General features: G+C 49.5%; 1 protein-coding gene across 3 annotated transcripts in view; it reads left to right on the top strand.

Annotated features, from left to right (window-relative positions):
* The window catches only part of RGS3 (regulator of G protein signaling 3), a 131,722-nt gene that overhangs the window by 20,594 nt on the left and 86,886 nt on the right, over positions 1 to 24,242 (top strand). For all 3 annotated transcript variants that reach the window (XM_031934133.1, XM_023223789.3, XM_023223790.2), the window contains exons 3-11: positions 400 to 458; positions 1,407 to 1,501; positions 2,838 to 2,906; positions 11,637 to 11,697; positions 13,155 to 13,245; positions 13,866 to 13,921; positions 21,227 to 21,308; positions 22,139 to 22,244; positions 23,042 to 23,393. In XM_031934133.1, coding sequence (XP_031789993.1) covers positions 11,659 to 11,697; positions 13,155 to 13,245; positions 13,866 to 13,921; positions 21,227 to 21,308; positions 22,139 to 22,244; positions 23,042 to 23,393 — 726 coding nt within the window. In that variant the 5' untranslated portion in view covers positions 400 to 458; positions 1,407 to 1,501; positions 2,838 to 2,906; positions 11,637 to 11,658. The remainder of the gene's footprint in view (positions 1 to 399; positions 459 to 1,406; positions 1,502 to 2,837; positions 2,907 to 11,636; positions 11,698 to 13,154; positions 13,246 to 13,865; positions 13,922 to 21,226; positions 21,309 to 22,138; positions 22,245 to 23,041; positions 23,394 to 24,242) is intronic.

Genomic DNA, 24,242 nt, shown 5'->3' with positions numbered 1-24,242 from the left:
AGTTTCTTACTATCTTTGTGCCCCCCTCCCCGAAGCCTCATTTTCCCCATTACATGAGGGGTTGGATTCTATAAACTATAGTTCTCTTCCAGCTATAAGATTCAGGGAATTGAATATACTCCATTCATTTGGTGAATTGAATTGGCAGCATTGGTGAGGGTGCTGCCAGGGCGTGGGAGATGGTGGGAATGGCCTAGACTGGAGCAGGTTAATAGCCAATGGTGGTTATGCAGGTTAAGGGCCTGGTAGTAGGGGTCATAGCCCTGCTACTCAACAGATATGCTTTTCTTTTCAGGTCTCTTTATTCGTGTGGGTGGATATTCCTATGTGTGTCTCTCTTTCTCGCTGTGTGTGTGTATGTTTCCATTCATCCACCCCAATGTCTGAATTCTCTTTTAGTTATAGAAGGTAAAGGCCTGATCAGCAAACAGCCTGGTGCCTGTGATCCGTATGTAAAGGTATGTGGTAGGGCCAGAGGTGGGGAGCGGGATATTGAGGGGTGATGTTACTGGGCTCAGTCCCAAGGTTCCAGCACACCTGTGGGGCTGGTGACCTTTGAGGAGGCAGTTGCCATCTCACTCATCTTGTCAATAGGCATTTATTGGGCCCAGTGCTGGAACAGACCCATTCCCTTAGCTCGGCTGGGTCCCTGGTGCTTCCTGTAATAGCCAAAATCTTAAGGGAGATCTTGGTCATCCACATAGGTGGGCAGTGAGTATGTGGATGGCTGAAATCCACAGGCGATCCCAAGCCCTCTTGTGAAAAGCACCGTTTTCATCCACTTTCCCCCCAAACTAGGGGCAGGATGGCTAGATTTGGGCAGTAGAGTGGAGGGAGTGTCTCTGAGAGCTGGAAGATCCTTCTGGGTTGGCTTTTGCCGTAAAGACAGGGTCCTTGCAGGAGTGGGGCTCTACTTTCAGTGAGAGCCAAAGGCCAGGAACTTCCTAAAGTGTGGCAGCTGGGGTGCCAGTTGCTGGCCCTCAGCATTCTTCCTGAAGCCTTCAGGCTGATCAGAGGCCCCTGCTGGCAAGGACTTGATCAGGAGCAGGGCTAGAACAGCCCTGGGGTGAGAGCATGGATTTGGGGCCTTGGCAGGAGGCTGACCTGGAACCTTTGTGAAGGGAGCATTCAGCAGCTGCTGGGAACTTCTAAGAGAGGAGGCCTTTCACTTCTGGGGAAACCATTCTGCTTGGGGGAAGAGCAGAGATGATAAAGTCGTCCCACAGCTCTGGCTGAGCCGTGGCTGCCTTTTTGGTACCACCCACCATGAGGCCCTGTCCTGGCATCTGCTTCCAATGCCTCTTGCCCTGGGCTCCTTGTTCCAACTTGGAGATGTGCAGAGTCAGCTGCTGAGCTTAGGTGGGCCATGAGATCCACTAATCATGCTTCCTTTTTTCCAATTCAAGATTTCTTTGATCCCTGAAGATAATAGACTACACCATCAGAAGACGCAGACTGTTCCAGACTGCAGAGACCCAGCTTTCCACGAGCACTTCTTCCTGTAAGAGTCTGGTGCAGCTGGGCCCTAGAGAGGAGAGGGAAGGAGTGTTTATCTGGAAACAGCTCTGTTTGCCAAATCTAGAACTAGGTCTATGCAAAAAAAAAAAAAAAAAAAAAAGAAAACACAACAAAACAGTGCCTTCTAAAGGATGTCTTTGTTTTCTCACTCACTCGTGTCCTTGCATCCCTGGCACCGGGCCCAGCAGTGAGGTCCGTAGTGATAAGGTATCACTTGTCTGGCTCTCATAACTAAAATGCCCAGCCTGGGGCTGGCAGCCCCTAAAAAGTGTAGGCAATTTCCCACTGTTCCTTGGGCCAAGCTTTCTCCTTTAGCTGAAGGAATTTTCCAAGCTGAAGGATGTTTTACCTCCCTGCCCCCCTTTTTACTTCAACTTTCTAACCTCTCTGAGCCTTGGCTTCCTTATTTGTAAAATGGGGCTAATAATAGTAGCAACCTCAGAGAGCTGTGGGGTATAAATGGGACAGTATAACATAGCACAGAGTACCAGCTATTATTATTTCTTTCCCCAATCTCTAAACTCTGGGGCCAATGGGAAGGTAATGGACATTTTGTATTTTCCTATTAGTGAAAATTAATAATAATATTTTGGTTTTTTTCTTACTACATAAAGTAATTTTGGTTATGACAGGAAAATAGAAAATATAGATGAGTAAAAAGAAGAAAATAGAAAACATCTATCACCCTCCTACTCACAGATATGCCCTACTGTATTTCTTTTCAGACCTTTTAATTTGTGTGGGTGTGTATGTTTGCATGTGTGTGTATGTCTGTGTGTGTCTGTTTACAAAAATGGATTTTTTTTTTTTTTTTTGAGACAGACCAGGCTGGAGTGCAGTGGCACAATCTTGGCTCACTGCAAGCTCCACCTCCTGGGTTTACGCCATTCTCCTGCCTCAGCCTCTGGAGTAGCTGGGACTACAGGCGCCCGCCACCACGCCCAGCTAATTTTTTTTGTATTTTTAGTAGAGACAGGGTTTCACTGTGTTAGCCAGGATGGTCTTGATCTCCTGACCCCATGATCTGCCCGCCTCGGCCTCCCAAAGTGTTGGAATTACAGGTGTGAGCCACCACGCCCGGCCCAAAAATGGAATTGTTTTATAATAGCATGTTGTAACCTCCTTTTTATCCTTAACAACATAATATAAACTGTTTTATGCATGGAGGTACTCATCTCTTGCTTTATTTGTAATATAGTTTATTTAACCAGCTGTTGATGTTACTTCCACATTTTTGGAATTATGACTGACTCTATGAGTCAGCCATGGTCTAGAGCTTGGCCCTAACTAACACTCCAATGGTCTGATTGACTTTGCAGCCCTGTCCAAGAGGAGGATGATCAGAAGCGTCTCTTGGTTACTGTGTGGAACAGGGCCAGCCAGTCCAGGTGAGAAGAGCTGCTGAGCTGGAGGGGGACTCTGCTCTGGGCTAGTGGGTGGCGGCCAGGTGGCCAGCATACAGCAGGGGTTCGATTAGTGCTTTCTGGATAAATGAGTGTTAGTGGCAATACTAAATTGCAGAGGCTGCCCCTCCTTGAGTCCCCATCACTCCAGGTGTTACCAAGGACTATGTTATCAATGAATATTTGCTGAGCACTTGGTATCAAACAAGGCACTGTGCTGGTCACTGAGGATGCCGACCAGCTTACACACGAATTTTATTCTCAAGGTGCCCACTATTCAGGTGGGGACACCAGGCACTGCATGGAGAGAAATTACAATGACAACATGTACATGCTCAGTTCTATAGGACTCTAAGCACCTTGAAAAACAGGCTTATTTCTTTTTTAGTCATCATGGTACCTAGTGCCTAGCACATAGGTGTTTATTAGATCTTAGCTGCATGAATAAAAGAATGACATGAGTAATAAAGACCATCAGTATGGGAAGAGGGAGAGTTCACTGTGGTCTGAGATGATCAAAGAAGGCTTCATGGAAAAAGTGGAATTTTGAACTTGGGCACAGATGAAGAATAATACAACTAAAGAAGAAGGTTGGAAATGACGTTCCAGGCAGGGCACAGCATGAGCAAAGGCAATGAGGCAGAAATACCCACTGTAAGCTCAGGCTGCTATGATGAGACCAGGTGGAGGAGTGTAGAAGTTTTGTGTAGGAGAATCCTAACAGGCTGTCTTGCAGGCAGAGCAGGACACAGGAGGGCAGAAGTGGCCATTAGTGACAGCAGTTAGAGCGGAGCAGGGGAGGAATGCTGGGCAGGTGAGCATGATATTGGCTGTTAAGTGACAGCAATGGACTGCCATGGCCCATGGTTAGCGGCAGTGGCTCATTTGGCTGGTGCAGCATAACGAATCTGGGATACCCCATTGTCAGGATCATTTGTGGAGCAATCACATCACTGAATGGTGACTGAAAAGGGGCTTCCGTGAATGAAAATCAGCTCAAGTCAACATCTGAGACCTGGAAAACATTTTTGGGTTCAATGCTGTTTAGTACCCTAAATGTTATTAGCTAATATGTTTTTAAAGTCAGGGTATATTTCACCTACAAAATGAAGGATTTCCTTTTTAATAAAGTATCCACTTTTCATCATAGGGTAGTATTGTACAATAAACCTCATTCATTCATTCATTAATTCATTCATCCATCCAGGTGCCATTTCCTGGGTATCACTGTGGCAACAACATGCTGGGGATGCATGCATAGGGTCAAAGACTTTCCTATTGGATCACCCATAGAGACTTGGAGCTGAGAGTGAGGAGGGGAACATCATGTTAATAACAAGAGCAATGGCTGACTGGGTGCTGACCTAGAGCCAGGGGTTAACAGTGCAGATTAAAAATCTCATTTAATTCTTACAACAACTCTAAGAAGAGTATGGTTTTGTCCTAAGTTTTCAGAAGAGGAAACTAAAGTTTTGAGAGGTTAGGAATTTGCCTAAGGTCATACAGCCAGTTAGTTAACAGTAGAGCCGGGATGGAATCCAGGCAGTTGGACCCCAGGGTCCTTCCTCTCAACACAGTACTGACTCATGGGTGGACAGGTGAAAGGACAGAAGAAAGAGCCAGTAAAGTAGAGAGGGCAGGGCAAGAGTGGAGTGAGGAGGGATCTGTAAACTCATTGATGTTGCTGGAAGGTTAAGTACAAAGTAGGGACTGGCTAAAGATTAGCTGAAGAGGTTGGTATAAGCCAAGTCAGATGATTCTGTAGATTCTCTTTGGAGTGTGAGGTTTCTCCTAAGGGCTGGTGGTTCTCGATCCTGGATATGCATCAGAATTCCTTGGGATGCTTGTCAGGAACCTGGATTCTCAGGTGCCACGTCAGATTAATTACATCCAGCTCTTCATGGGCAGGGCTGAGAAATCTGCATTTAAACATGTTTGCAGAGTGAACCTCCTGCAGCCACTTTGGTGTCTGGGAATGTCTGGCCATTGGGAGATACTGAAGTGTGTTGAGCCAGGGAATGACGGATGCACATTCTAGATCTGTTGCGTTGGTAGGTCTTTGGAAGGTTGGGGTGAGAGAGAGGCTTTGGGGCTAGGGAGGGGAAAACAGACTCAGGCCATATTTAGGAGATTAAATCAGTAGTGTTTAGTGGTGATTTTGCTGTGAGAGCAGTGTGAGAAGTCAAGGGTAACTCCTGGGTGACTGGCGGTGTCTCCACCTAAGACAGAGTTACTGGAGGTGGAGGTGAGTCAGCTTGGGATACGGTGAGATGCAGGTGCTTGGAGGGGAGCCAGGTCAGAGCTGTGAAGGAGGGCTTGTCTTTGCCTACCTGTAACTTGGGAGACAGAGAGATGGGAGCCACGAGCAGGAAGGCAGTGGGTGAAATTCTGAGCAAGTGAGATGTCAAGGAAGAACATCGAGTGCTGAGGACCAAGGGTCTGATCCCTGTCTTTGAAGGGACAGGCCAATGAAGGGAAGGTCCTGAAGGAGACAGCAGAGTGTCAGAGAGGCATATGGACACCCAGCAAGCCCTTTGGGTGGAGGCAGACACCAAACTGCTGGAGAAGGAGCCAGTCATGCCCTTCATGGTTTTTGGAAAAGAGAATGAGGCCAGGGAAAGTGAGTCAGCGTCATGGGGCAGTGTCTCCACGTGCTGCCTATTTTGGGAAAGTGAGATGCCTTATTAAAGAAAATACAGCCAAACTCACAGTCACAGTCCCAGCCCGAAGCTCAAGAGGATCAGGGCCTTTGGAGCAGAGGGCCCTGTGAAGCTATGAGCAGTATGCAGGCTGGCCTGGCCTCCTTGCACTCTCCTCGTCCTCTCTCCTTTGTCGATCCATTTCGGAGCAAGAAGCCCTCTGAGCTGGAGGAGGCAGACAGAGTGATTGCAGGAAACTTTGGCTCTGCTGAATGCTCTCAAATCAAATTGTGCCTCTCCGAAGGACGGACATTCAACTTATCAACATGAAAGACGGTTGTGGAAGGAAGGAAACAAACATTTATGGCATTCTTCTCTGTGCCAAGCACTTTACGTACATTACCTCATTTTATCCTCATCATGATCCTGAGAGGTAGGAATTATTATTGCCCCTCTCTTTAGAGAAGAGGAAACTGAGGCTTATGAAAGCCGAGGCACTTGCTTGAGGTTATGTAACAGTTCATATTTATCAAGCACTTACTGTGTGTGGACATTAAGCACATGGCACACATTATCCAATTTAACCCTCACAACACCATAAGAGGTAGGTATTATTATTACTGTTCTTTTATAGGTGAGGAAACAGGCACAGAGGCGTTAGGTAACTTGCCTAAGGTAACACAGATAGGGTGCCATGAAAACAAGATGTAGATGCAGGCTAGCTGACGCCAAGCCCAGGTTCTTGTAGCCACATTACAGTACACTTGACCATTTCACATGGATGATAAATGACTCCAGAGCATTACACCCGTCCACTTTCCCCTTCTCCAGTGAATTATTTTAAAGCAAATTTAATTATTTTAAAACCTCATCTCATCAGTATATATTTCTAAAAGATGGCTTTAAAAAATAATCATGATGACATTATCACACTTAAAAATTAATAGTAATTCCTCAGTATGCCATTCAATATGGAACTCAGCTATTTAAAAATTCTGTTTGATAATACGGCAAAAGCCAAATTGAAGCTTCTAGTATTAATCGTAGCATTTTCAGAATTTGTGGCCAGGGAACAGACTTGGAGAGAATTATAATGTTATGTACTAAGGTGAAAAATGCATATATGTATTATATTTATACCTCCAAAGATTATCTTCAATATATATTACATATTATTATAAATTATATAATATATAAAATATAATTATAACTTAATTATAATTATATATTGGTATATATAATTATATATAAATTATAATTATATATTGACATATAATTATATATAAATTATAATTATATATTGGTATATGTAATTATATATATCACTTAATTATAATTATATATTGGTATATATAAATTATATATAATATACAATTCTTTATATATTATTATATGAATTGATATATAATTAAAGAACATTAATTATATATGTAATTAAAGAACATTACATATATGTAATTAAAGGACATAATCTTTTTTTCAAGCAATTTTTTTTTTTGAGACGGAGTTTTGCTCTTGTGCATGATCTCAGCTCACTGCAACCTCCGTCTCCCAAGTTCTAGCGATTCTCCTGCCTCAGCCTCCCAAGTAGCTGGGACTACAGGTGCACGCCACCATGCCTGGCTGATTTTTGTGTTTTTAGTAGAGATGGGGTTTCACCATGTTGGCCAGGCTGGTCTCGAACTCCTGACCTCAAGTGATCCACCTGCCTTGGCCTCCCAAAGTGCTAGGATTACAGGCACGAGCCACCATGCCCAGCCAAGGACATAATCTTTTTTTGTTTTTTAAGATGAAGTCTCTCTCTGTTACCCAGGCTGGAGTGGAATGGCACGATCTTACCTCGCTGAAACCTCTACCTCCTGGGTTCAAGTGATTCTTCTGCCTCAGCCTCCCGAGTAGATGGGATTACAGGCGCATGCCACCATGCCTGGCTGATTTTGTATTTTTAGTAGAGACAGGGTTTCACCATGTTGGCCAGGCTGATCTCAAACTCCTGACCTCAAGTGATCCGCCTGCCTTGGCCTCCCAAAGTGCTGGGATTACAGGCATGAGCCACTGTGCCTGGTCAGGGCATAATCTTTTATATTAATAGTAGCTACATTTAAGGAGATTCTGCTTGTGATTTGCCCTGCACTGTCCCAGGCACTGTAAGTGTACACTGTCCTTTAATCTGTTTCATAAATAAGATCTCAGTGCCAAGTACAGTGGCCTAATGTTAGAAAGCTTGTGACCAGCGATGGGTACTGAGCTTACAGAAAAGGTGAATGGAAAAATCTAAGTTCAATTTAAGTCATCAAATTAAAAATCAATTAGGATTAAATGGTATAACCCTGTAAGAGAAATAGTTTACCTGAGAGTGAGAACTAAAGTGCCTTTCCTCAAAAAATAATAGATTTTTTCATCTTGTAATGAGTCTGCAACCCTATGCTCAAAAGTAAACCGAATACTATTCCCCATATGTGCTGCATGAAGTTACTTCTAAGCCTTTATACTGGCTGTTCCCTCTGCCCAAAATGCTCTTCATTCTCTCTGGCTCAATTCATAGGTCTTCTTCCAGCCTCTCAGCCCGAAGCTACCTCTTGTGTTCCCGAACCTTCAGAATATGTTGCCTGCACTGTTCATCTGTCAATCTCACCCTGTCTTGTGACATCCCCTGTATTGCTGTCTTGAACTGCTATTTAAATTCCTGGATGTTTGTCTTGTTTCCTTAACGCTGTGGCCCCTTGCCCAGTGCCTGCCAACCATGGGCGTGATAGATTGATCCATTTGTCAAGCCTTCACTAAGTGCACCAAGCCCAGAGCTGAGGGATTGGTAGTCAGAAATAACCAAGGCTTGGTTCCGGAGACTTTGCATCTAGTGAGAGTTCAGGCACTCCTCAGGGTGAGTGCTAGTTCTCAAGTTAATAAACTGATTGCTGTATTGTCATATACTCAGGTTGCTTTAAAAGAAGTCTTTCTTCCTCCAAAGATTTTTCAAAAGCAGGCATAAGAAATAGCTAATTGAAGAACACTTAGAGAGAGGTTCCTGCTTATGGACATTAATTGTGGCAATTTACCCTGCCTGAGTTATCGTGAAATGGTAGGAGGCCCCTTAGCAGGAAGTAAAACTCAAGAGAGGCTATTAACCATTTAACATTCTCTAAACAACAGGGAATGAAAATTTCACTTAGTGAAGAGCAGAGAGAGGCTGCGGAGCTAATGCATTGGCCTGGAAACTTCGAAAGTTTCAGCCCTACCCAGTAGGAAAGAAGTGTACAGCAGAGTAGTGTGGGCACCTGGATAGCAGCTGGATTTCTCTCAAATGTGTGACAAATAAAATGAAATCGGTTTGAGGACTTTGGCAAAGTCTTGCCAAGGCTTTTCTGGAATGGCAGCTCAGATTAGTGTCAGCTGTTTATGATAGTCACTGCAACTGCCTCCTATTAGTGCTGACTTGGCTACTTCCCAAGGAGGAGGAGTATTTGTTTTTGGTGGTGGGCTGGGGAGGTGGATATGGAAGAGTCACTTTATTGGGGTGAGCTCATTGTCCCTTTTGAATAGGTTATTAATAAAGCCTTGGATGATGAGAGAGGCAAGGAAGAAGGGAGCAGATGGAGCCAAGGCTGGAGGAACTGGGAGCAGGAGTGATGAACTGAGAGCAGCTGTTAAGAGACAGCCAGAAGCAGGGGCCTCAGCCCTGGGCCATGGGGCAGGGCATGAGTTTGCAGGCAGGTGGACCAGTTTTGAGGAACAATCCCCTGGCATCTTGCCTCCCCACCCCTCGCTTGACTTGGCTGCCTGTGAGAAGCTAGTTTTGTTTTGCTTAGGACTGTCAGGTGTTAAGCTGCCACCCTTTCCGGAGAATCTGAACAATATGTCTTTATCAAGACCTTATAGATCACTGGTCTTTGACTGGGGCGGGTGTAAGTGGGTGTTTGGCAGGATCCACTGGAAAGCTTTCTCCAGGCTCCCATGCTCAAACCCCACCTTGGACCAACTAGTTTTGGGTGCTCAGGAAGAAGTCCTGAGCCATATACCTCAGACAGGCTGTTCAGTTGGATTTGTGGTACGCTTCTGGCTAGAACCACTGCTCTAGCTCAGGCTCCCTTAGACCAGGTTCTGGAAAACGCATCTCTAGGGAGTTTACTACCTATCCTGCAGCCTGTTCCATCTTTGGCTTTGATATTGTGCCTTCCATAGGACATGCCAAATCTCTCAGCTATATGGGTCCTCCAGCTATTGAAGCCAGCCTCCAGGGTTATGCTCCAGCCTAAATATCCATGATGTTTCTTGATTAATAATTATTAAACCAACCTGTGAGGGAGTCCAAGTTGAGGATGGGGTAAGAGAGAGGAGAACAGAAAGATAACATAAAAAATCCCCTACTGTCAGGATAGAACAGGATGTGGCACAATAAAAGTCCTTAAAAGTAGACTGATACTGTCTTTTTTTTTTTCCTGATTACAAAAAGGATACTTGTTCCGTATGAAAACAGTGAAAACTCATGAAAGAAAATTAAACCCCTAGTAATCCTACCTACCAGATATAACCACTGTAGTATTTTTGCGGGTATCTTTCTCATTAAACTCACATTACTCATTAAATTTACAGCTTTGTAAACTTCCTTTTCTCTAACAATAGCAAGATATTTTTGGACTTTATTAATATTAATCGATGTTATCATTATTATTTTTTTGAGACAGGGTCTCGCTCTGTCACTGCAACTGCCTCCTGTTAGTGCTGACTTGCTCACTTCCCAAGAGGGAGGAACAGTAACACACAATCACAGCTCACTGCAGCTTTGACCTCCCAGGCTCAAGTGATCCTCCTACCTCAGCCTCCTCAATAGCTGGGGCTACAGGCTCATGCCACCATGCCCTGCTATTTTAAAATTTTTGTGTAGAGATGGTGTCTCCCTATGTTGTCCAGGCTGGTCTCAAACTCCTGGGCTCAAGTGATGCCTTCCAAAGTGCTGGATTACAGGTGTGAGCCACTCCACCCAGCCCATGCCATCATTATTAAAAGCTGCCAAATCTTAGTCCCTGGTTATTGGACATTAAGCCTCAATGATGGACATTCTTCGGGAACTCTGAATTCTTTTTCTCCTCCTCCTCCTCCTCCTCCTTTCTTCTTTCTTCTTCCCTGATTATTGGACATTGAGCCTCAATGGTGGACATTCTTCAGGAACTCTGAATTCTTCTTTCTTCTTCTTTTCTTTTTTTCTTTTTTTTTTTTTGAGACGGAGTCTTGGCTCTGTCACCCAGGCTGCAACCTCTACCTCCTGGTTTCAAGTGATTCTCCTGCCTCAGTCTCCTGAGTAGCTAGGATTACAAGCATGCACCACCATGTAGCGCAATTTTTGTGTTTTTAGTAGAGACAGGGTTTTGCCATGTTGGCCAGGCTGGTCTCAAACTCCTGACCTAAAGTGATCTGCCTGCCTATGTCTCCCAAAGTGCTGGCATTACAGGCATGAGCCACCGTGCCCAGCTGCAAATTCTTTTTAACCAAGAAGATTGAACTTAGCCCCTTGCCATAGTCTGACATCCCCGTGAAGCCTGACCCTGGCCCATGCTTATCTGCCCTGCTGGTGGCCGGGTCAGATTGGTCTCAGCAGCTTTTGTGTCAGGTTGGTTTGGACCTTGATGCGTAGCCATCTAAGAACTGCTCAGCTCCTTCCTTGACCTGAGACAAAACTTCTTGAGCTTGAGGTCCCATAACTGTTCTCCACTGAGCATCACCAACTGATGTGGGCAAGGAGGTTCCCTCTGGGGACCAGCTCTTCAGATCTACCCAGCACCAGAACAGTTAAAACTCGTGAAGTACTTCTGAGCTTTTGTGTTTGGTAGAGGGAGTGCTGAACTTGTCCTATGACCTTGGGAAAGGGACCGACTCTGAGTCTCCATTTCTCCCTCTGTAAAATGGAGATAATAGCTCTTCTCTAGCCTGCCTCACAGAGTCAGAAGGATCAAACGTGATGATGCAGGTAAAGTGCTTTGTAAACTACAGTGCATCAGGCAAACCCATGCTATACTTGATAATGGACCTCCCAATAGAGCCCAACAAAAAGTGCTGACTCAAGCCTTAATTGTTCTCCCAGACAGAGTGGACTCATTGGCTGCATGAGCTTTGGGGTGAAGTCTCTCCTGACTCCGGACAAGGTGGGTCCTGAGGACGCTTCTCTCAGAATCATCCCAACTGGACCGGGCCGGTACAGGCAGGGTTTCTCTGTCAGCCCTTGAGCAAGGCTTCTCTCTGTGAGATGGTGCCCCACTGAGACAGTTGCCTGGTGGGGTGGCCTGCATAGCAGCACTGTGTTTGTTACCTGCCTGAGAGTTTGGGTCCCCTTCTTGGTTTGTCTTGCCAGAGAGCAGTTGTTAGGCAGCCCCAAGTCTTCCCAGGAGGCTCTGAGTCTGGTGTCTTCTGTTGAAGATACTGGCAGATCCCTTGGGGCTCAGTGCACTCCTGGGCCTGCCCCAGAAGATGAAGGCCAGGTGCGCCCATGGTCTGTTCCAGGGGTCCTCTTCTTGTGTCTACCAGGCCTGATATTTCTGGGCCTAACAGGTGCTCAAGGATGGAGTGAGCAGCACCATCCTCTGTGGAACTTTCCTTCAGGCTAGAGGAGGACTCTTTGGGACCCAAGACTCCTTGCTCTGGGTCACCAGTCCCTTATCAATTTCTATGCTGCACTGGACCCCCCAAACTGGAAGGTGGAGGGTGGGGAGCACTCCTTTTGCACATCCCTGGAAATGTCCTGGTGGCCTGTGGCATGGCCTGCCATGCAGATTTGTGTCCTGGGGTGGGTGACTGAGGAACCTTTATCCTGCTTGTGAGTCCTAAAGAGCTTCTTTCTCTCTCTCTTTTTTTTTTTTTTTGAGATGGAGTCTCACTCTGTTGCCCAGGCTGGAGTGCAGTGGTGTGATCTTGGCCCGCTGCAACCTCTGACTCCCAGGTTCAATCTATTCTCTGCCTCAGCCTCCTGAGTAGCTGGGATTATAGGTGCCTGCCACCATGCCTGGCTAATTTTTGTATTTTTAGTAGAGACAGGGTTTCACCATGTTGGCTAGGCTGGTCTCCAACTGCTGACCTCAGATGATCCACCTGTCTTGGCCTCCCAAAGTGCTGGGATTACAGGTGTGAGCCACCACGCCTGGTCTAGAGCTTCTCTTGACTGCAGCCTTGGCTTCACTCTCCTGGAAAAGATGTTCCCCCTGCAGACTGCTCAGGAGCCACAGGATGCCTTTTGGCCTCTCCATCCCTCTTTCACTCCTTCACTTCTGTTCTGTCAACAAATATGGCTCCTACTGTATACCAGGCATAGTGCAAGGTACATCAAAGAGCCTGTGCACGACTTAGTCGGGGAGACAGGCAAGTAGATGGTTGTCCTCTAGGATAAGAGGCTGTGGGAATTTGGCAGAAGGGAGAGCCAGCTCTGCCCTGAGCATCATGGAAGGCTTCCTGGAGGTACAGGCATGGCAGCTCAGGGGCAGGAAGGCTGGAGAGTCTTTCTCTCCTGTGGGAGGGTGTCCAGTGGCTACTTTTGGAGGGGGATTGGTGGCTGCCTGACTTGTGCCTCTGCCTCCTGTGTCTGAGTGTGTCATTCCTTCTCTCGTGACAGGAGATCAGTGGTTGGTACTACCTCCTAGGGGAGCACCTGGGCCGGACCAAGCACCTGAAGGTGGCCAGGCGGCGACTGCGGCCCCTGAGAGGTACCTGCACACCCCCTTCAGCTTCCCTTCCCAGGACCTGCCCCCTCCCTCCTTTCCTGCATAGTGGCATCAGTTCTGGTATTTGGTGGCCCCTGCCACCCAGGCTGCTATTAGCCTGCTGGGTGCAGGGACTTCTCAGGAGCACCTGCTAGAGTGCACGCTGCAGGCAGCCTCTTGCCCATGCCTCCACTGCTTGTCTGGTTGGACTTTCATTGGAGAGGCTATGGCCTGACCCCATGTGGTTTAGCTCCCTTGCTTGTGGGGTACTTTATGCTTTCCCAATGGCTCCTTCCCAGCTCCATGTCTCAGGGATCCCCCAGGTTGCCTTGCTCACCTTGGGATACCCACCTCTACAGACAGGGCGTTTAGGTCCTGCCATGATTCCTGAGGCTCAGAACACGGATTTCATGGCCCTTTTCTATGTTCTGCCTTTCCCACATGCAGCCCTGGCTCCTGAGTCCTTGTCTGGATCGAGCCTCAGGTGTCCCCACATCCTGAGGCCAGGAGTGGTCCTGGGCAAACCCATGGGCCTGTTTCCCAGCACTGTCCTCTGGGTGGTCTGAGGAGGGGAGCCTTCTGTGCCACCAGGCGTTTTCTGATTCTGTTCTGTTGCCTTCCAGACCCACTGCTGAGAATGCCAGGAGGTGGGGACGCTGAGAATGGGAAGAAACTAAAGGTAGGTGGGGACAAGCTAGGGCATTGTTCCAGAGGCTGGATCTCCTCCTTGTCAGCCCCTGGGCCCAGGAAACCCCTAAAGGGGTAGCATTTGGTGCTTGAAACTCGGCAAGTCATGCACTTGGAAGGAATGATTTCTTGACTTTCCTGAGGTGTATTACAGGCAATAAATGCTCTTCTTGGGGTATCCATGATTGTGGCAGGGGTGGGGAAAGGGCCAGGCACCCACCTCTGGAAATGCAAGCATCTGGATCTTACTAACTTTGGGCCTCTAGAAACCGAGTCCTCCCCTTCCCACAGGCTTTCTTGGCCCCCTGCTTCCCCTGGGACTGAGGCTGAATCACCGTCTCAGGTTAGACCTGCTTGATGTCAGGGGGCAGCTGTGATTCTGAACCTGAGACCAAGGGGTTCTCACTCTATTAGGGCTTAAAGTCTGGAAAGGAGCCTTTTTCACGTAAGGAGTTGGGAGAATTCTCCAAAATTCATTCCATCTCTTTGCGGAGCATGGCAGGGGATCTATGGTTTTCTTTAACAAATAAGAGAGGGAATTACTTGGCCAGGCATGCTGGCTCACGCCTGTGATCCCAGCACTTTGGGAGGCTGAGGGGGGTGATCACCTGAGGTCAGGAGTTCAAGGCCAGCCTGGCCAACGTGGTGAAACCTTGTCTCTACCAAAAATACAAAAAAGTTAGCCAGACATGGTGGTGGGCGCCTGTAGTCTCAGCTACTTGGGAGGCTGAGGCAGGAGAATCACTTGAACCCAGGCAGCGGAGGTTGCAGTGAGCAGAGATCATTCCAGCCTGGGTGACAGAGCAAGACTCTGTCTCAATTAAAAAAAAAAAAAACAAAAAAACAGGCCGGCCGTGGTGGCTTACGCCTGTAATTCCAGCACTTTGGGAGGCTGAGGTGGGTGGATCACTTGAGGTCAGGAGTTCAAGACCAGCCTGGCCAATATGGTGAAACCCTGTCTCTACTAAAAACACAAAAATTAGCCAGGTACGGTGGCGGGTACCTGTAGTCTCAGCTACTTGGGAGGCTGAGGCAGAAGAATTGCTTGAACCTGGGAGGTGGAAGTTGCAGTGAGCCGAGATCGCACCACTGCATTCCAGCCAAAACAAACTCCCAGCAATTCATTAGCCCCTGTATACCAGGTGCTTTTACCTAATCTTAACTGCCCACTCTGAGGCAGGTGTTACTTTGGCATCTCACAGATGAGAGGGACATACACGGTTCAGAGCATTAGGCCCTCTCCGTGGCCACACAGCTGGCAGGTGGTGAAGGCAGGCTCTGAGTGAGGGCTGGCTGCCTTTTCAGTGTGCTGTGGCACACTGCCTCCTGTGCATGGCCTACCTGGGAATATACAACGTTGCTGTAGTTCCTAATAGTATCTTACATATTACACAATATCGGCATATTACAATGTACCAAACATTTTCATGTTCACTGACTCAAGTCATTCACTTATTCATCATTCATTAAATATTTACACCTAGGGCTGGGCCCTGTGCTAGGTGCTGGGATGCATTTCCGGACCTGTCCAAGGCCCTTCCCCATGGAGCAGTCTAGAGCTGTGCTGGCCGGTGTGGTGCCACCTGCCACCTGTGGCCACTGAGCACTTGTAATGTGGCTGGTGTGACCGGGGAACTGAGTGTCAACTTTAGTTTTAAGTAATTTCAGTTTACCAGGCACATGTGTCTAGCTGCGACTGGGTTAGACAAAGAAACTTGCCAGGAGTAACTTGTCAGGTTTGTTTTCTGTGGCTTCATTAGTTGAAAAGCTTTCCTCTGCCTTCTGTGGGGAACTGCAAAGACCTTTCCCCCTGTCTCTCTACTTGCCACGCACAGAGAGCATGGTGATCAGGGGGTCTGCCTCATGATTCATGGAAATTACATGGGTGTCAACACCATAAGTTTGCTTCCTCCAACATCATAGGTTTCTTGGTGGCTTGTAAAATCCTGCTGCGTGTTGGATTCTGCACACAGGCCTCGAGCCCCTGGGGGCCTTTTTCTGAGGTGTATTGGATTTTCCTGAGCTTGCGCGCTCAGAGATGTCTGTGGGACTCAGCAAAGAGGGTGTCCTTGTCAGAGGCTTGGCTGTGGCTCAGGGAGAGCCCCCGGAGTCTATCTCTTCAGCTCCTGTGCTGTGCACGTGGGGAGATGGAGGCCCAGAAACCTAGGTGACCTGCCCACAGTCACACAGCAACAAAAGCTGGGCTGAACCAAGGAACCCTCTGTCATCAAGGACTTGAGTGCGTGGCTGGGCTTCCCCAGGGGCTCTGAGATGGGCAAAAGCAGCTGGGCTCACCATGTGCTGCTCTGCAGGATGCTATCCTGGGACTGCCAGGCAGGAAGTAGGACCCGGGTTCTGGTCCTAGCCCCACACTGCCCTGCTGTTTGATCATAACCTCTCCAGGCCTCAGTTTGTTTGTCAGTAAGATGAGGAGGCTGGATTGTCTGATGGCCTGGAAATCCCTTCTACATTTGACTTGATGGTCCATGTATCACCAGATCCTGACAGCAACCCACTTCCATGGACAAAAGACAAATAAATTGACTTTTTTGTTTTTTGAGACAGAGTCTTGCTCTGTCGCTTAGGCTGGAGTGCTGTGGTGTGATTTCAGCTCACTGCAACCTCTGCCTCCTGGGTTCAAGCGATTCTCCTGCCTCAGCCTCCCGAGTAGCTAGGACTACAGGTGCCTGCCACCACGCCCAGCTAATTTTTGTATTTTTAAAGTAGAGACAAGGTTTTACCATGTTGACCAGGCTGGTCTCGAACTCCTGACCCCAAGTGATCCACCTGCCTTGGCCTTCCAAAGTGTTGAGATTATAGGCATGAGCCACCGCGCCTGGCCGAAACTGACTTTTAAGTAGTTTCCAAGTGGCAGGCAGGTCTTCAGACTCTAAATGTGTTATGTTCCCTGTCTTGAGATGGGATGTCTGTGAGTGTAACCCCCTAAGGTGTCCTTGGATTCTTTAGGCTGGGGTAGTCTCCTGGATTTCCAGTAGGGACACTGGGACTTGCAGGGGGAGGAGGAGTTGTTATAGAGCAGCTGCGTTTTCTGCCTGGGTTCGGAGGGGTGTTTGTGAGAACATTGGAATCACAAAGTGGCCCATGGCGGAGAATGCAGCCAGAACAAAGGGGCCCTCTCCCCGCCGGGCCCGGGGAATACTAACTAGTTGACAGGAATTTTAATATAAAACTCTCCCTCTTCCTTGTCATTCTGAGGTTTCAGGAAGCCTTCAGGCTTATCGTGCAGAGGCACACAGCACAGACAGGGCTTGGGGAGGTGAGAGGTGATTTCCTGCCATTCTTCTGTGGGGCGGGCTTCCCAGGGTGCTCATGCCAGGCTGACGGGTCCAGTGTGGGCTCCCGCTGCTGGGGGAGAGCTGGGTTTTCATGGAGCGGCAGCTGAGGCAGGACCTGCAGCCATGAACCGCTTCAATGGGCTCTGCAAGGTGTGCTCGGAGCGCCGCTACCGCCAGGTGGGTGCTTGGCCTCTTGTGGGGAGCCTGTGGAGTGTTCAGGGATGGGGGTAGAGGGATCATCTGAGCAGGATCTTGCTCCCAACAAGGTCTTCTGTTACCCACTCCTACTCCCTGCAGGCACACTTGGATATGGGGGAGGAGGATAGAGGCAGGAGCTGGACCCAAGGCCCCTTTAGGGCCCAGCTCTGTGTGGAGTACTAACCACTGGCTGGGTGGTGTTTTTGGTGAGATAATCCAGCTAGCTTTCTGTTCTTTTTATTTGGGGAGGGGCTGTGGGTGTGAGATTGAAAATGCCATGGTTGCGGAGCAGCTGGGAGCAGAGTTTGTATTTTTGCTAACTTTCCTGCTTCTGATGGGACAGCAGTGCCCATTCTGCCCCCTGTGCGTGTGTGTATTGGCGTGTGCTCGTATGTGAGGTCGGGTGTTTTCATGTTTATGTACATACATATAACTTTCCTCCCCTCTACTGCTGATGCCTCACTATGGCTCAGGATTCCTTTGGCTTTGGAATCCAACTTTACAGTGAGGGTTTGGCCTCAGCCTCCGGTCTTGGAAAGCGGGCAGAGTGGGCCATGATGATCCCATTAGCCCCCCTGTGCCTCTTCTAGAACTGTAATGGACCATTTTTTCTCATAAAATAGGAATGGGATCAGGGATGGTAAAGGCAAGTGATATCTAATCTGAAAGGGAGTTCTGAAATTGTTCTGAGTTTTAAAAAATCACATAGAGAAGCCCCTCTGTTTGTTTTAATGACCAGACTGGACTGTGGGTCCTGACTCCTCTGACAGGCAGTGCTTAGGTCCCAGGAGGATGCCCAGAGGGGCCTCTGCGCCCCGCCCCCCCACACACCTGCCTGCTAGGGGACCCAATATTCTCTCTCTAGCCCTCCCCAGCTCTGAGGCTCTGCCCTGCAGGCCCCACTCTGTGTTTCCTGCCCTCCCGGAGCTGGGAAAAGCAGCCCCTGTGACACTAGCATCTGGATGACAGAGTGGTGAGACAGAGAGAGCACTGGGGATGGGACATCTAGAAGTTCTTGGTCACCTTGGGGCTATGGGCTAGAAGATGGGGCATGCTCACCATCAGCGTGGGGCCAGGAGCAATTGTGGGCTAGACCTAGGGCTCAGGGACTCAGAGTTCAAGATGGTTTCTGTGTTAGAAACCAGTGCCGAATTGAGAGCAGCAAGCTTTTGGTCAGGTCTGAGCTCAAATCTAGCTCTGCTCCTCTTTAGCTGCAGCTTTTGAGCAAGTCACTGTTCCTCTCTGAGCCTTTATCTCCTAGTCAGTCAGTAAAATAGGGATAATGAAATCCAGCGATGGTGCCGTGGGAGTGAATGGGATGATGTGTGCGAAGAGCCTGGCTCAGCATCTGCTGTGCATATCTATCTAGGAGGTGTTTAATACATGGTGGCATTTGGGGATTACAGTCTAGGCAGCACAGAGGAGCAGAAACTAGACAGGAGAACAGAAGTGAGGGGCTGGCATGGGTGAGACCTGGGAGCAGTGGCTGTTCCTGCCCTGGACAGGAAAGAGTGAGAACCACCTGCAGGAAGGACAGGCTCTGTCAGAAGCTGCCAAGGACTTGGGGCAGGGCTGCTCCCTTCACCTCCTGGTCAGAGCAGGGCTGAAAGCAGGAGGGTGGAGGAGGTGGCACTTCGGATCTTATCTCCTTTCTGTAAAATGGGTGTACTCATTTCCCTGGGGGCTGTAGGGATGGTCAGGTTCTTTGGACACTACCCTCTCAGTGTGGTCAGTGATCATGGTGGACAGAGCATAATTCTGCTTCCTCCGAGCTAGAAGGTGAGCTTGCCTCCTGGCACCCTCTCCTCTTCCGCTCCTTCACACCCCCAACTGGCTTGGACTGTGGTCTGGGCTGGCACAGGAGAGTAAGGGGCCCCAGCCCACAGTCCTGCTTGGATGTGGGGTCTGGGTGTGGGAGGAGGAGGCTGTTTTCTTGGAGCACACTCCTCCCCAGACCCCACTCTCCAGCTACTGCCCCAAAACTGGCCATCCAGAGCCCAGGGTGCCGGCATGGATTTTCTATGCAGGGGGCTTTGGCCCTGGGTGGGGTAGGGGTGGGGAAGTGCTGGATGGGCTTTGGGACCCCGGCTTGTGCTTAGGTTGAGGGTTGGCTTGTGAGACCCCTAAAAAAATCCTCGCTGGTTCCATGGAGGGGGCCAGGCTCCTGGCGTCTTCCCTGGCCTCAGGCGGGCCTGGCAACGAGTGGCTGCTCCTTTCCCCCAGCTTTCCATACTCACACCCGCGTTTGTTTTTCTTTCTTTCTTTCCATTTTTTTCTCTTCCTGTCTTAGCTGCGTGTTTTCCCAGAATTCTTATGGGAACAGGGTATTTTCCTGCCTCCTCCCCCTTCCCCTTGTCTGTCAGATTTCCTGTTTTACAAACTCGCTTTGAATCCAGGCCCGGGGCTGGTGGGAAGCAGAGCCTCAGAGGTCCCTGCAGCTTCCAAAGCCCTTGGTCATTCTGGGCTCCCTCCCACTCACCTTCCTCATGCCTGGCCCTGGGATGGTTGGCAGGTGAATGAGTGCAGGTGCCCAGTCTTGCAGGGACAACCCTCAAAGGAAGGAGACAGAAGTCTCCTGACAAGGCCGGCACCCTTGACCTTTTCCAGGCTTGCTGAGCTGCCTCTTTCAACTTGCCTGGGACACCCTTCCCTGTGCCTCACTAGGGCCTACCCCAAGTCCCACTTTCTCTAGGGGGTCTCTTGGGACCCCTTGAATCCCTTTTCTGATTTGTGCTGTCTTTAGCAGCCAGACTTGGCTGGCATACCACCCTACATCCTCCTGTGGGTGGGAAACTGCTAGGTTGTCCTCCCTACAATAGCCTCTGCTGAATTCCTATCGTGTGCCGAGCATGGCGTCCACAGTCGGAGCATAAAGGACTGAGAATGGCCCAGTCCTCCTGCTTTACTTTAGTGCCTGCTGTGCCCTGCTTTGCTCTGGAGAGGTTTGTGTACCCTCGTGCTCCTCTGGGAGGCAGAGACCAAGGCTGTGTGCTTCTGTACGTCCGCAGAGCCTGGCATGCAGTAGGAGCTCAATAATTGTGTGCCAATTTGAAAAGAAAAGAGCATCCAGATGGCAAGGCCCTCTCATGGACTTCTGAAAGTAGGAGTTGTGGACCTGTCAAGCCAATGGGCCTCAGCAGGCACATGAGTCAGTGGCTAGTTCAGGCTCAGCCAGGAAGCCTATTTGTGACTTTACCTGCCCCTTACCTGGGAGTCATCACTGGATGCCTTGGGGCCCTGGCCACAGATTGACCCCCAGAACCCCAGCTCTCTTCCTCTGACCCTTGGCCTGAGATGGAGTGAGTGTGTCCCAGTGTTCCCTCCTCTGTGCTCTGGGAGAGCAGTGACCAGGCTGGTCTTGTCTTTGGGCCCTTAGCACAGGGCCAGCCCCAGGCTAATGCTCTGTGAACTTCTGTGAGAAAGGAGGAAGGGAGCCAGGAAAACAGTGGATCAAAGGTGAGGCTGAGTTGTGCAGTGCTGATGGGCCCTTGGGTCAAGGGCTGAGCTGCTGGGGCTCAGGATGGCAAGGTTTGCTTTTCCAAGACCTTGTCCATCCCAGGTCCTCCCCATATCGGCATGGGTTTACCTGCTGAACTCTGGCCTTCCTGCTTGGCCCACAACCCAGTACTCAAGTTGTCTGGGCTGAGATAGGGACACTGAGGGACTGGCCAGCTCCTTTGTGGCTCCAATTCCTTTGGAGAGGAGGGTGGCTCTTGGCAGGGGTGGGCTGTGGGCTTCCTGACCTTGGGATAGAGGCCGGAGCCTCCAGCTTCTGGCAGTGACTGGGCAGGACTGTGTCCTAGATCACCATTCCGAGGGGAAAGGACGGCTTTGGCTTCACCATCTGCTGTGACTCTCCAGTCCGAGTCCAGGCCGTGGATTCTGGTAAGTGAGTGACAGGGGGATGCCAGCTCCCCTTGCCCACCACACATATGGGCTTTGCAAACAGAGGCTGGAACTAAAAGGGGAGCCCCAAACTGGAGCAAAGTGTCCTGGCTTTTCAAAATATTTTTAAGTGACCATAGGTGAAACTGCCATTTATAAAATATGCCCACTTTTTTTGTTGTTTTTATCAAAATGAAAATAGGTTTTTATATTTTGTTTCCCAATCAGTTTGAACAGGAACTAAACCTATATTTTCAGCAGTGGCTGCATGGGAAAACGAGAGTCATTTGTGAACTCTATTTGAAGCTGGTATTGTATCCTATCCTGAGCCTGATCAGCGCTTAAAAAGAGCCATCCTTCCCTACTTTTTACAAGTGAAGATTTCTCTTAATCACAGAGTGAGCATCTCAAAGACAGAAGCCAGGGCTCAGTGGTCAGGGTGTTTCCAGTGCCTGCACAGGGGTGGGCATGAGGTTTGTGCACAATGATTGACAGAGAAGGAATGAATGGAGTGTGGGAACCTGGCCCTAGGGAAGGTTCTCAATGGAGTAGAAGGCCCTGGGGAGGGGTAAGGGCCTGGGTGGAAGGGTGGACTGCAGAGAGGTGAGCCAGCAGTAGGGGAGGCAAGCAGGGAGAAGGGAAGGCAAAGGGATGCCTTCTTTAAAGACTCTTGAGAGGCACCAAGTTCAGCCCCTCATCTCACAGATGAACAAACTTAGAGAAAAAGGGAGGTCCTTGTCTGAGGTCACCATGGCAGCAAAGGACTCCAGGTCCTTTGAAGGGGTCTTGGGCTTCAGGGGCCCCTGAATGGCTTTTCTTTGTCCCTGCAGGGGGTCCGGCAGAACGGGCAGGGCTGCAGCAGCTGGACACGGTGCTGCAGCTGAACGAGAGGCCTGTGGAGCACTGGAAATGTGTGGAGCTGGCCCACGAGATCCGGTGACAGGGGGCAGCGGGTGGCCTGGGGCCTCAGGCTGATGGCACACCCTCCCCACCCCTGGGCACACTGCCTTGCCTGGCCCAGCTCTTGCTGCTCCCTCCTTTGCCCAGCTGTGAGCAGGCAATTCCTTTTGCTCCTCAAGGAATCTGTTTCTTGGCCTGAGAATGGAAGGTTCAGGCTCAGAGCACTTTCGGATTCCAGAGCAAACAGCAGGGAAGATGCTCTCAGACTCTGTGGTTCAGGATGGGGCACCAGGGGGTTGCTTTCTGCTTTAGCTAATTATTTCTGCTACCTTAGAGCTAAGTCCATTTGTTATTTAAGGACATGAAGATGTTGCAAATGTTTCAATTGCACAATTAAAAAATTATTCTTGAAAATGTTGGAGTCTCCCAAATTTTGATCCCCTAGGGTAACACCCCGATGGCCTGATTTTAGGTCTGCTTCTGGAATGCCAGATGAGGGCTTGCACTTAGCTGACCTCCGAGCTTTACTTGCTTATATCTTGCTTATGACAAGCATCATGGATTGAGTATGGAACTCTTTCCTGTTGAACCTGGCATTGACCTCAGGGTCTTTCTCAGCCACTGCCCATCAATAGGAATTGACCTAGGTGACCCATTTGCTGTCTCTTCTTTAAATGGCTTCTTGCATCCCTTCCTGCCCCAACACTGGGGTCTTCCCCGCTGCATCTGCCTCCTTTTCCCCCCCATCATCCTCCCTGCCCTGTGGGCCCTCACTCTGGCTGATACTGGTTTTCCCCAGGCTCAACCTCTCTGTGTGATCCCCCAACTTCTAGGAGCTGCCCCAGTGAGATCATCCTACTCGTGTGGCGCATGGTCCCCCAGGTCAAGCCAGGACCAGATGGCGGGGTCCTGCGGCGGGCCTCCTGCAAGTCGACACATGACCTCCAGTCACCCCCCAACAAACGGGAGAAGAACTGTACCCATGGGGCCCAGGCACGGCCAGAGCAGCGCCACAGCTGCCACCTGGTATGTGACAGCTCTGATGGGCTGCTGCTTGGCGGCTGGGAGCGCTACACCGAGGTGGCCAAGCGCGGAGGCCAGCACACCCTGCCTGCGCTGTCCCGTGCCACTGCCCCCACTGACCCCAACTACATCATCCTGGCCCCGCTGAATCCTGGGAGCCAGGTATGGACAGCTGGTGTGGGGAAGGTGAAGGGTATTGGGTCCCTGTGGGAGGCCAGGAAGACTTGAAGACCCAAAGTTGTGTGATGAGGAGCCTGCGAGGGGCTGCGATGTTGGGCAAGGAGATGGGGTATGTGCTAGCTCTGCCTTCTTCAAGGCTGTTCTTTGTGGGGAGGACAGATGGGTCTATGTGGCCTTGGGGCACAGATCCAAGAACAGGGGCATGCACAGGCTGGAAGATTTCAACTCACAGAAGGAACAGCTTTCTACCAGCCTGTGCTTTTCCCCAGTGGAATGGGCTGTGTTGGTAGGTGGTGAGCCCCCATCATAGGAGGGGTGAAAGCAGACACTGCATGATTGCATGGTGGGATGATGGAGTGCACTCCCCAAAACATTAGTCCCATGAGATACTCTAGAAAAAAGGTGTTCTGAGGCCAGATAAGCTTGAGACATATCCCATACTCTCTTTCTCATCTAGGAGATTCCCAGTGCAAAGGAGCCTAGTAGAGGCTCTTTTGGCAGGTGGTGTCACCCAAATAACACCGCATTTCCCAAACTTGCCTGATGGGGGCACCCTTGAGGGCGTGGTTGGTACCGTCTTACCATTCCAGTGTTCCATGGAATGCACTTTGGAATGAGCTGCTGTAAAGGAAGTTGGGGACTTGCCAAGGGGTTAGACTTCATAACCCATAAAGCCTCTTTTAACTTGAATATTCTGGGATTTTGTGTTCTCTCCCTGCCTCCTCCCTCAGCTGGTTACCAGAACCGCTGTTTTTCTCTTGTGCCCTGAGGTGCTCCACTTCCTCTCCCCTGGGGCCCCTGTGTCCAGCAGCCTCCTGGGCTGTCCTGCCC

This window comes from Piliocolobus tephrosceles, chromosome 14, assembly GCF_002776525.5.
Source record: "Piliocolobus tephrosceles isolate RC106 chromosome 14, ASM277652v3, whole genome shotgun sequence".
NCBI lineage: Eukaryota > Metazoa > Chordata > Mammalia > Primates > Cercopithecidae > Piliocolobus > Piliocolobus tephrosceles.
The sequence above is the reverse complement of the archived record's forward strand: the minus strand, read 5'-3'. Positions and strand labels throughout refer to the sequence as shown.